Below are 13110 nucleotides of genomic sequence, written 5' to 3' on the forward strand. Positions count from 1 at the left end.
AAAAAAAAAAAAAAAAAAAAAAATGCTGGCCAGAACTAAAGTAGTCAGTGGGGATGAGGGAAGTGAGTAGTTGGATAGTTTGTAAGACAGGTGAAGCAGCACTGGCCAGTGTGTGTGGATGAAGAAGAGTTAGGAATAATAACTCCCTGTTTTTTGCTTGGAAAGCTGGGAAAATTATGCAATTCTTTTTTAATATGTCTTATCCAGCGATTGAACTCAGGACCTTGTGTTTGTGAGACAGGCATGGTGTTGAGCTAAACCTCTAGCTCTACATCTTAAAGATTTTGAAATAACTTAAATTCTATCTCCTTTGTGAAATCTTCCTTAGCTGTTTTGTCCTGAGCTGAAACTGAATTTTTAAAAAGAATTTTTAGGGCTGGGGATTTAGCTCAGTGCTTCTATGACTGCCTCACGTGTTCAAGGTCCCCAGTTCAATCCCTGGTACCAATAAAAAATTTTTTTTAAAAAGCACAATTTTTATTCTTTTGTGTTCTCTCATGCCACTTAGCTCAGTGCTGCCATGTATATCTGGTAATATTTGATAATGAACTGTTAGATCACTGGATTAGAAATTAAGAGAATTTCACATTGATAATTTGTAGGGATAAACTTGATAGAAATCTAAGTGCTTTGTACTATTTGGAAGTAGTCACTTGGTATTTCTTTCCTTTTATTCTTTGTATTTCTTTTGTATTTAATACAAGTTTTAAAGAAGACAACCTGAAGTGACCAAATATTAAAAGATCAAACAATTCAGTTTAGTCATGTATTTGATTTTTTTTCTCCTGGACATTTGGTGCTTTGTTCTGGACATTTGGTGCATTTGGTGTTTGGAAGTTGTCATGCTTTAGTAGGGACACTTTCTAGTTCCATCTTGCATCCTGCAAGGCCATCACTGGCTTGCGAAGGTGAAGCTTCCATGCGTGTGCTTGTCCATAGTTGGACCTCTTTTAAGCTCCCCACCTCTAGCAGTGACTCATTGAGACTTGACAGCATGTAGGGAGGGCTATGGTGAGCTTGTGCTTCAAAGGATATCATCAAGCTGGGAGTGGAGCTCAGTGATATGCTTGCCTAGCTTGCATGAGACCCTGGGTTCCATCCCTATACTGCAAAAAACAAAAGACAAACTGGGCCTTGTGGAACATTCCTGTAACCCCAGCACTTTGGGAGTCTGAGAGACAAGGATTGAAAGTTAGAGCCCAGCCCACGTAACTCAGTCACTTAGCAAGAACCTGTTTCAGAATATAAAAGGGCTGAGGATGCAGCTCACTGCTAAGGATCTTGGCTTCAAAAGGGCTGAGGATGCAGCTCACTGCTAAGGGTCTTGCCTTCAGTCCGTAGTACTGAAAACAAAACAGACAACCCCCACAGAAACAACACCCATCAAAACTAAAGGATATCATCAGCTGATTTATATATTCTCATAGCATTTCTTGGGACAAGTAGGATAAAAATTACAATTAAGGGCCGGGGATTTAGCTCAGTGGTTCCACCACTTGCCTTCCAAGTGCAAGGTTCCAAGTTCAATCCCCAGTACCTCCCCCGACAAGACTACATTTAAGCAAGATTCTCTTTAAGATCCTCTGAGCTTGCCTGATGAACTCAGGATAAGTGACAGTAAATAGCAGATCTATGGAGTTATTGTTGGAAGCATTACTGTAGATGTGATATGAGTCTATGCTAAATTAAAATTGACAAGGAGCAAGAGGATTCATTTTGGAGATTTCTTACTAAATGCAGTTGTACTTCTAGTATGCTTTAAAGTACTAGTAGTTTGCCCAGCAGTCAGTAAACCTAGTGAATATTTCTTAGGTGGAAAGCAGTAATATAGGTTGTTGCAGCATCATATATTTTGATCATAGCCTTCAGTATTTCCAGCTTTTTGCCTCAACCCCAATCTACACTTTGACTACCTCACGATCTTTTTCTCATTCTGTGACCTCACTCCACTCTCTGCCAGTTTTTCAACTGCCTGGAAGCACTTCTTTCCTTAGTCCATTGCTCATCATTAGTAGTAGCAATTCTCTTAATACCTTGTTCTTTTCTTTCATTTTTCTATAGTATATCAGTCCTGGACCAAGTGAGTCTCCTGACTTCTCCATTCTCCTGTCTTAGCTGCTCAGAGTACTGGAATTACAGGCATGTGCCCCTATGCCTGGCTAAGAGTTAGATTCTTTTACCTCTACCCCCACTTTTTTTTTTTTTCCAGTGCTGGGGCTTGAATTCAGGTTCTTGCATGTTTGTGGTAGGCAAGTGCTTTACCACTAAGCTATAACCCTAGCCCCTTCCCATTTTATACTTTTTTTTTTTTTTTTTGGTACCAGGATGGAATGGAGCTTAAGACCTTGCACTTGTGAGGCAGTCAGTGGAACCACTGAGCTAAATCCCCAGCCCAAACAGTACATTTAAATATATTTTCTTTCTGTTTCCCTTTTTTTTTTTTTCTTCTGGTACTGGGATCAAACTCGGGACCTTGAGCTTGCGAGACAGGCAGTCCCATTTTATACTTTAGTAACATGAGGCACAGAGAGGCTGATTTGTCAAAGGTTGTACCAAGTAATAGGGCCATAACTTGAATTTAGAATAGTTTGGTTGCATACTATTTTATTGGCAGTTGATCCCAGAGCCTTGCTAGTGTTAGAAGGCAGCTACTCGACCACTGAGCTACAGTCCCAGCTCTTTTTCTTTTTTTGTACCAGGGATTGAACTCGGGCCCTTGTGCTTGTGAGGCAGGTACTGGAACCCCAGCTCATTTTAATTTTTATTTTGAGATAGAGTCTTACTGAATTGCCCAGCCTGGCTCTGAACTCAAGATCCTCCCACCACACAGCCTTCTAAATATCCAAGATTACAGGCTTATGCAATGATGCCTGGTTTAGACATAAAATTTTAAAAGTTAAATATATCCAGTGGGTTTACTTTGCTGAAATTTTTGTTTGTTTGTATGTTTTTTGAGACAGGATCTTGTTATGTACTTCAGGCTGATCTTGAACTCATTATGTAGTCCAAGCTGCCCTTGAACTTGTGGTGGTCTTCCTGCCTCCCAAGTGCTGGAATTACAGGCATGCTACTATACCTGGCTTGCTAGGGATTTTTTTGAAATCATCTACTATGGGGAACTGTTTTTTGTTTTGTTTTGTTTTACGATGGGTTGCAGCTATAGTTGATTATATTTTAGTGAGGTAAAAACCTGATGCTTATGTTATAGGGTAGTTAGTATATGATAAGGCTGGGTATTTTCATAACTTAACCATTTATTTGTGGTAGTTTGTAGTTCCTTTTGTCTTTTTTGATACCAGTGAAGCAAATATGGCTAAATGCCCAGAGAAAGAAGCTATTTCTATGTGTGAATATGTGGAATTCTGCATTGCCATAAGATTTGGTGGTGGGGAGTTGTTTGAGACAAGGTCTCACTATATAACCCAGTCTGGCCTTGAACTTATGGCAGTCCTTCTGACTCAGCCTTCGTAGTACTGGGATTCCGGGCATGCACTACCATGCCCAGCAAGATTTTTTGATATAGAGCCAGGGATTTAGCTCAGTGGTTCTGCCACCCGCCTTGCAAGCTCAAGGTCCCAAATTCAATCCCCAGTACCAAAAAAAAGGAAAAGATTTTCTAATATAAGTGTGTTTGTAGTTGATAAATATATTTGAAAGTCAGCTGCTTATTAAGCATCTGTAATCTTCAAGGATAACATCAATCACAGAATGCAGCCATCAATCATATTTTCCTGTAATTATCCCATTGTCAACAAATGAATAGCAAGCTAGGTAGCCAAGCGTGTTAGTACACGCCTGTAATCCCAGCGCTCGGGAGGCTGAGGCAGGAGGATTGCTATGAGTTCGAGACCAGCCTGGGCTACATAGTGAATTCCAGATCAGTCTCAACTACATAGTGAGACCCTGTCTCAAAAAACAAAAACAAAAAAGTAAGCTAGGTGGATTACTGATGGATTTCACATATTCTTACACTGAAATGATTCTGATTTCTTGTATGTCTTGATACTTAAGCTTTGCTATATTTTAGCAGGAAAACAGCCACCTATTAACCTTTGTCTAAAGAACTACTAGAGCATTGTCTCTCTGGCAAGAAGTTAATTTTTGGAAAATACATAAAGATTAAGGAAGGAAATGCTCATCTGCTTGTATCTGTTAGATGAATAGTCCCTTTGAGTAGAGAGCAGACTTAATGTTAGTGAATGGATGAATGTGTAGTGTGCACACCCATACCCAGGATCTATGCTAGAGCAGGGATGTGTGGAAAATGGCGTCAAAAGAAAGAATGTATGGGCCAGGGATTAGCCTAGTGGCTCCATGCCTGCCTGACAAGCACAGGGTCCTGAGTTCAAACTCTGATACAAAAGAAAATAAAGTATGTGAGGGGAAGTGGCCTCAGAAACTTCTGTTAAATGAATTGCTCCCTTTTCAAATATATATGTAAGGTTACTAAATATGGAAGGGGAATAAAATTATTTCTCTTACTAAAGAGAAGTGGGAATTTTTAAGATGTAACTTTTCTCAAGCTATTCCTTTATTTTTTGGAACCAGGGATCGAACTCTGGGCCTTGTGCTTGCAAGGCAGGCAGCGGAACCATTGAGCCAAATCCCCGGCCCCTTTGGGCCTTGTGCTTTGTGAGACAGGCAGCAGAAGCACTGAGCTAAATCCCTGGCAAGCTATTCCTTTTTTAAAAAAAATCTTTTTAAAATCTGGCAAAAATAATTAGACATTTTCACACCATTCTGTCTACTGATCTGGGTGATCAGTTTTTTGAGTTTAAAACTTACTATAATCAAGTATAATATAAGGAAATTATTTTGCTGGCCCTGTTCCATAGTGGCCTCTTCAATCCTGAGTAGGGGGATCAGCTATCCCAATTTTAGCACAGAAAACCCCATATCTTAGGAAAACCCTCAGTACTAGGAACACTGAAACAGTTGGTCATCCTTATCATGAGTGTGAAGAGTATACTGTAAGAAAGGGAATTGGTGGCAGGGAGTATGTAAGAGGAATAAACAGAAGAAAACAAGGGCTGGGGATTTAGCTCAGTGGTTTTGCCACCTGCTCTGCAAATGCAAAGTCTGGAGTTCAATCCCCAATACCAAAAAAAAAAGTGGGGAGGGGAGCTGGAGATTTGGCTCAGTGGTTCCGCCGCCTGCTTTGCAAGTGCAAGGACCTGCGTTCAATCCCCAGTATCAAATAAAAATAAAAAAAACCTAGAAATCCTGAGGTAGAGAATGTATTTTCCTTTTGCAGAGTCTTTACTGTAGCTTAAAAAAAATGTGGAAATCAGTAAGCCAGTATATGTGTGCTTGATTGCTACATCAGAGATGAATATTAAATGGACCCCTGTGTTTGGGTGTATATTCTTCAGCACTCATACTTAAAGACAAAGTGGGATGAAAAAAGGAATGCCATAAAAAATTTGAGCCCTCTTGGACATAAAACATTCTACCTTCAGTGGAAGGTTTGGGTTCTAAGAGACACTCTTTTGCCTGCTCTGGGTAACATTATTTTAACAAGTGGGAATGTGGACATTTTTACTTTGAAATGTAAGGCCTTTATGGAATAACAGACCACTCTATATTATATTATCTATGTCTGTAGTGAATACTGAGAGTGAGGTGTTCTGTGGCATACCTGACTGATCAATTTTGAGTTTTCTTTTTGTCTTAGTGTTTTTGAGCAGGCTTATCTTTCCTACCTTAATCTTGGCTTTTTTTTTTTAATTTATTATTTTTATTTTTAATCTTATAGAGAAGTATGGGAAATGGAACTGGATAGACTCAAGAATCAGGATGGTGAGATAAATCGAAACATTATGGAAGAGACAGAGCGGGCTTGGAAGGCAGAGGTGAGAAGAGCTGACATCTTGAAAGTTTTGGGGCTTCTAGATGGTACATTTTTTGGTGTAGTATTAGAAGAGCCATGAACATTTGTTTAAACTCTCTAGAGATAGCTTTTTTTATGCAGAATTAGTAAGGTGTGAGCATACATGTGTGTTTTGCTTGTGTACCATTTCCTTAGATCTTATCACTAGAGAGCCGGAAAGAGTTGCTAGTATTGAAACTAGAAGAAGCAGAAAAAGAAGCAGAACTGCACCTTACTTACCTCAAGTAAGTACCTTGCCATTTTAAGATTTAGTGACATGTATATGTACCAATTCTCCAAGATGGACATAATTATTATATATCACAAACATACTGATAGAAAAAAACTAAAAAAATCATAAAGGGCTGGAGATGTAGTTCAGTGTAAAGGCCTTGCCCATATTAAAGAAAAAAAAAGATTTAGACTGGGTGTGCTGGCATATACCTGTAATCCCAGCACTCTGGAGACAACCAGGAGGATTGTTGCAAGTTCAAGACCACTCTGGCCTACATAGTGAGTTTGAGACCAGTCTGAACTGCATAGTGAGACTGTGTCTCAGAAAAAAGACTTAGTAAGGGCAAGGCCCTGGGTTCAATTCCCGGTACAAAAAGAAAAAAGATTTCATGACCTGGTAGTTTACTTGTTTTGTTTTAGGTTTTTGAAACACTAGGCCAACAGATCTTGTAGTTATTCTGTCTTCTAGAACTTTTAAGGCTGTGTCTGTGCAGTAGTAACTGCTCAATGATTTCTTTTTCTACATTGTAACCTTCCTCTATCTCTTTCCCTCCATAGTTTTTTTTTTTTTAATTTAAAAAAATATATATATTTTTTGGGGTACTGGGAATCAAACTCAGGACCTTGCACTTGCCAGGCAGACATGGCACCACTGAGCTAAATTCCCAAGTCTGCCTGTTTAGTTTTATAGTTTTGTACTACTTGGGTTTTTTTATTTGAATAAATGGTATCTATTAAACTGTCAAAGCATGACAAAGGTCTTTGGAGTTTTTTGTTTTTTTTTTTTGAGACAGGGTCTCACTATGTAGTTGAGACTGACCTGGAACTCACTATGTAGCCCAGGCTGATCTCAAACTCACAGCGATCCTCCTGCCTTAGCCTGCCGAGTGCTGGGATTACAGACATGTGCCACCACACCCAGCTTGGAGATTTGTTTTCTATTTTTGGTACTGGGGATTGAACTCGGGTCCTTGCGCTTGCAAGGCAGGCCACCGAACTGCTGAGCTAAATCCCCGGCCCTCGAGATTTGTTTTCTAATGTGATCGTCTTTCTTCATTTTGTCATGGAATTTGGAGGATCCCTATTGACTCCTATAGCATTTTTCTGACAGACAAGATTCCTCTTATTTTCAGATACTTGGCTTAAAAGATGATAGAGGTAAAATTGAGGCAAATGACAGTCTTGAGCTTCTCCACATCTGCTTAAGACCCATTGCTGGGCTGGGGTATTTAGCTCAGTGGCATGGTGCCTGCCTTGTAAGCACAAGGTCCTGAGTTCAATCCCCAGTACCAAAAAAAAAAAGACCCATTGCTGAGCTACTGTTTTGCTATCTCAGAGTGTTAGGAATTGGTCTGTCTTTAATTCTGTAAATTCCTGTTGTTTTCTTGAAAGGTCAACTCCTCCAACATTGGACACAGTTCGTTCCAAACAGGAGTGGGAGACGAGACTGAATGGAGTTCGGATAATGAAAAAGAATGTTCGGGTAAGCTTGGTACCATAGTAGGTACAATCATTCACTTGTGCTTAACATTTGTGGCAGGAGGTAGGTAACCATCTGTGTTTGCTGTTAAGGCTATTTCCACTGCTCTTTTTTCCTGAGAATGGATGATGTACTTTCTCCAAAGGCTCACTTAGCTAGCAATAAAAGATTATCCTGTCTTTTCCTTTTTTCCAGGACCAATTTAATAGTCATATCCAGCTAGTGAGGAATGGAGCCAAGCTGAGCAGCCTTCCTCAAATCCCTACCCCCACTTTGCCTCCACCCCCCTCAGAGGTAAGATCTGGCTTTGGGGAAACCACCATTCTGTTCTGACTTAGCCAGAATCTTGCATTTATCCTTTTTATGAAGATTGGGACCATCACTGTTTAAGGCAAAAGTTGCTCATTCATGTCTGTTTCAGTTTCCTAAATTGTCTTCCTTTTCTCTCTTGTCCTTTACGGCTTCTCCTCTGCAGACAGACTTCATGCTTCAAGTGTTTCAGCCCAGTCCCTCCCTGGCTCCTCGGATGCCCTTCTCCATTGGGCAGGTCACAATGCCCATGGTTATGCCCAGTGCAGATCCCCGTTCCTTATCTTTCCCAATCCTGAACCCTGCTCTTTCCCAGTCCAGCCAGCCTTCCCCACCCCTTCCTGGCTCCCATGGAAGAAATAGCCCTGGCTTGGGTTCCCTTGTTGGCCCCCATAGTCCACACATGCCCCCTGCTGCCTCCATCCCGCCTCCCCCAGGCTTGGGTGGTGTGAAGGCTTCTACTGAAACTCCCCGGCCCCAACCAGTAGACAAACTGGAGAAGATCCTGGAGAAGCTGCTGAATCGATTCCCACAGTGCAATAAGTAGGTATCTTTCAAGATCAGTTAAAACACCTTCATCAGAGCAATGCTTATGGTTTGAAATAGGGGAGGTTTCATGGATATCCCCCAGGGTTATAGCATAGAATCTCTCTCTCTCTTCACACTTTTCTTTATTAGGGCCCAGATGACCAACATTCTTCAGCAAATCAAGATAGCACGTACCACTATGGCAGGCCTGACCATGGAGGAACTGATCCAGTTAGTAGCTGCACGACTGGCAGAGCATGAGCGGGTGGCAGCAAGTACTCAGGTAAGAAGAGCTGCGTGCAAAGGATTTAGGCTTACTGAGGGTTGGAAGAAGAGGCAGACTTCAGAAGAACGGTGGGTAAGAAGACACATTATAACCACAGATATCCCTCTACTTTTTTGCTTTGCTATACTGGGAAGTCAGTGATTTCTTTTCTCTCTCTCTTTTTTGTTTGTTTGTTTGTTTGTTTGTTAATGATTTCTTTTTGCTCAGTGCTTGCTACACTCTCTTCCTTTACTTTGAACTTTTTTCTGCCCACAGCCACTTGGTCGGATCCGGGCCTTGTACCCTGCTCCACTGGCCCAAATCAGTACCCCAATGTTCTTGCCTTCTGCCCAAGTTTCATATCCTGGAAGATCTTCGCATGTAAGACTCTTTTTCTATTAATACTGGGATATGGAGAAACTGAGGGTGAGGAGGGAGTGGGTTTACTGGTGATGTGAATGAAGAAACCATCATCTTGTCAGCTAGCTTGTATGCACCCTTCCAGGGAATATGCATGTACTTTAGGCAAGAGTCTGTCTTTGGGCTTTTATATCTTTTGAATCATTTTGCTACATGGAAGTAATAGAAGAGTCATGGGCATTAAGAGGCAAGGTGACCCAGAGGTTCTTACTGTGTGACCGTGCCTTTTCTGTGTGCAGGCTCCAGCCACTTGTAAGCTGTGTCTTATGTGCCAGAAACTTGTCCAGCCCAGTGAGCTGCATCCAATGGCTTGTTCTCATGTGTTGCACAAGGAGGTGGGTACTACATATCTTCCTCATTTTATGCTTTTCTTTGATGGCAGAGATAAATTTTCTTGAATATTTTATTGGGTTGATGCTCATCATTAATATCTAACCATACGGTTTTCAGTAAACTGGGGCTTGAACATCAGCAGAATTCAGAATACTGCAGTGAGGATCTCCCCACTTCTTTTTATCCCCTTCCTTTTAAAGAACTGGGTAAGCAGTTCATACTAGAACATTGGAAGTCACTTTCTTAGAAAATTGACAATAAGAGGTAATCCTGTATTTCAAACATTTTTTCAAATGTTGCATTGCCAAGAGACTTTGCTTAGAGGAGAGGAATGGAATAAAGTGCGTGAATGTGAGATTAGTTACTACATTAATGGACTATCCTGATGGACTACGTAGGAGATTATCTCTATTGATTCACAATGGAATTGATTCGCTTAGGTTAGTAGGCAGAGGTAAGTCTCTCAGCAGCAAGGTTGATTCTTTCATAGCTATTTGGTTTTGTTTATTTTGTTTTTCCATGAGGTAGAAACTGAATTGATAACTTTTTTTTTTTATGAAAAAGTCCTGATTAAGATTTAAAGGTGATGAGTGTTAGATGGAAGGAAACTCATTTCAGGTCAAATGGGTCATACAGAACAAGCCACATTTGATAACTCAACAAAGAGGAGCCTCTCGTTACTGTAGCTCATTGTTTCTGGTCCTAGTAAAATCAACAGGTTCACCTGCTCTGAAGATTTCTGTGGATAAGAGCCAGTAAAATAGCCCGTTTGGTCCCCCACAGTGAGAACTTTTCAGGCTTTGTTCTTGAGAACCTTAATGGCATTCTTTCTTTCCTTCCCTTTTTCTTCTCAGATAAACCTGAGGTGTGTCTCTCTTTCTTTCCAGTGTATCAAATTCTGGGCCCAGACCAACACAAATGACACTTGTCCCTTTTGTCCAACTCTTAAATGACGGACCTGACTGGGGAGGAAGAAGAGGAGAAACTGATGTGAACAGGAAGTGCGGGTTCAAGATTTCTAAAACTCTATATTTATACAGTGTCATATACTCATGCCATGTACATTTTTATTATATAGGTAATGTGTGTATAGAAAGTCTGTACTGAAATGTTCGTAAATGAAAGTATGTATATAATGCAGGAACACTCTGTCCCCCACTTATCTTGTAGTTCTTTTGGGGGATACAGATTGTAGGGAAGATACTGTTTAGTTTGGCCTTGAAATTATATCCTTGCCTAGGGCTGTTTTCAAATACATGTAGGAAGCTGCTGTTGCTCTAAGGCCATCCTGCTTTCTTTTGGCTTAGCCTCTAATCCATTTCCTTAAGGCTCATGTATGCAGATTTGAAGCCTGGTGCTCACCTGCTGTCCAACCAGCTGCCTTGCTTATTGAGAGCCTCCAGAACCCTCAGTATTGTTCTAGCCACTCCACTTCAAATGGATAAAATAAGACTGATTGAGAAGAAAAATGTAACCCTAATAATTTGACTTTTCATTGAGTATTTTACTGTTAATGTTCATTATACATAGACATTAGATTTACAGAATATTCTGCTTTACATCAGTAAAATTCACAGTCCAGGAGTAACAGTATAACCAGATCCCATTTCCCCTACAAGTCTACCCTACTTCCTGGATAGAATGAGCATAACTCAAGTTTTTCCTGGGCCAGTCATCCCTTGCTACCACTGGCTTGGCTTCTAAACAAGCTCTGACAGGTCAATCTTGTGAAGTCTTCATCTTTTCTCATTCATTCTGATCTAATCTAGCTAACCCCCTCCCCCTGAGGTTAAGGCAGTTGGTTTACAACCAAGTTGTTTGGTGACCTTGGGTGAGTTCCAGATAGGCACTGGGGTAAAGTAATCTGTGCAAAATTACTTGCAGAATGACCTTGGGATGCTGCGTTTTAATTTTTGAAGCAAGAAAGCTATGCAGACATGTATATTTCTTTCCCTGGGAAAAGTGATCAATGTGATATGAAGAAGGGAGGTGGGATTTCAGGGTTATAGATCATCTGTGCTCTGGATATCTATGTGGAACTAGATCATTTTCCACCTTTGCTAATTGAGCACGTCTGGCTTTTAGGTTTTATACATAAGAAGGCTGTGACACTATTGGACCTTTGACTTTTTTTCCCCCTATCCTTTTGTCTTTCTTCCTATAGGAAATGGCTTTAGCTCCCTCCTTTTTTGAAATTAAATTTAAAAAACTCACTCCAGGGCAAAGACATTATATTACTAACAACTGAATTGTTCCTGGGATTGGAAATGCATATTGATACTGACAGTCCCTATCAGGGTGGCAAAAACTTTTCTATTTAGATGCAACTAAACCCTCTGCTCTCTGTTTTTGTTAACTGGTTTCCTTCTTTGTCTTTCATCCTTGCCTGTTAGCTCATAGAAGAATACTTTCTCTTTTCCCCTTGCCTTACTTGCCCAATTTTATTGACTAGAATCAATTCAAGTAGCTGGATTTCCTAGGATCTCCTTGGCATCTTGTAGGAGTGGCTTGAGTACTCAACTCTTTAGAGGTCAGGTGGCTTACTTTCTTTGGTCAGTGAAATATTAGTGTCTCCATTTGGTACTGCCATAAACAGGAAAAGTGGACAAATAGAAGACTGGTTTCTTAGTTCTTTTCACTTGGGGGGTTCATTTTTTAATCTTGTAGTTTTTTTGTTTGTTTGTTTTTTGTGTTTTGAGACAGGGTCTTGTTAAGTAGTGCAGGCTGGTCTTGAACTCGCTATGTAGCCCAGGCTGGCTTCAACATATGATCCTCCTGCCTCAGCCTCCTGAGTGCTAGGGTTATAGGCATGTGCCAACACATCCAGCGATCTTAAGATTTTTCTCTTTCTTCAACTTTTTGGTAGCCTTGGGCTCCCTATAGTATCTTTCAATGTCCTCTGAAAATTTAGAAACTGGAAAGGATACAAAGGATATTATTTCTTGGTTTGAGGCCCTGCCCTGCTCTATCCAAAGCAAAATTACAGACATTTCAAATTGCCTGAAGAGGAAAATTTATGTATATATTATTTTCCAAAAGTCTTTGAACCCAAAGGAGTAGAGAAAGAAAAACGGAGGAATGAGTAGGAAGCTTATCTGCATCCTGGTGAAAGATCCTGAATAGCCAACCGTAGACTAAGGGTAAGTGTTCTGCAGAGCTGTACATGGGAGCTGGGGCCTCGTCACTGTTCTTTACCTTGTTCAGGAACAGACAGAAGTAATACTTAAGTTGTGGCCGCCCCTGTTTTCCCTTCTCCCTCTGCCTGACCTACAGTGGTATTAACCACACAGACCATAAGCAAGGGTCCCCGATGCAGTGGGTAGAAAATTTTCAGGAGTAAAATTTTAAAATAGAGCTATATAATACATATTTTTACAAGCAAGAAGTTGTCATCAAGATTTTTTTTTTTACTTAAGAGTTTATAGTTTCAGGGTAGAAAGGAAGTAACCGTAAAAAGAAAATAAGTCCAAGTTTTCGCTTAAAAAAAAAAAATAGGACATGAGACTTACTAATGAATGGGTTGAGTATTAGGCCCTGGAAAAGACTGAGGAAAAGCCAGTTTTCCCTAACATGAGTAGAAATTATAAAGCAGAATGGTGCCATTTTCATTTCATGGTAGTAATTCTAGAAGTTTATTTACACTTAAAGTTCTGAGTTGGAAGTGGACAGTCT

The 13110-nt window shown here is 40.4% G+C and overlaps 1 protein-coding gene across 2 annotated transcripts in view; it reads left to right on the top strand.

Annotated features, from left to right (window-relative positions):
* The window catches only part of Rnf214 (ring finger protein 214), a 27653-nt gene extending 16576 nt beyond the window's left edge, over positions 1-11077 (top strand). For both annotated transcript variants that reach the window (XM_010629380.3, XM_010629381.3), the window contains 9 exons: positions 5756-5852; positions 6026-6114; positions 7496-7586; positions 7779-7877; positions 8059-8435; positions 8571-8703; positions 8962-9066; positions 9345-9440; positions 10326-11077. In XM_010629380.3, coding sequence (XP_010627682.1) covers positions 5756-5852; positions 6026-6114; positions 7496-7586; positions 7779-7877; positions 8059-8435; positions 8571-8703; positions 8962-9066; positions 9345-9440; positions 10326-10391 — 1153 coding nt within the window. In that variant the 3' untranslated portion in view covers positions 10392-11077. The remainder of the gene's footprint in view (positions 1-5755; positions 5853-6025; positions 6115-7495; positions 7587-7778; positions 7878-8058; positions 8436-8570; positions 8704-8961; positions 9067-9344; positions 9441-10325) is intronic.
* The last annotated feature ends 2033 nt before the right edge of the window (positions 11078-13110 follow it).

The sequence above is a fragment of the Fukomys damarensis genome, unplaced genomic scaffold, assembly GCF_012274545.1.
Source record: "Fukomys damarensis isolate Sample0158 unplaced genomic scaffold, DMR_v1.0_HiC HiC_scaffold_16, whole genome shotgun sequence".
In the NCBI taxonomy this organism is placed as follows: domain Eukaryota; kingdom Metazoa; phylum Chordata; class Mammalia; order Rodentia; family Bathyergidae; genus Fukomys; species Fukomys damarensis.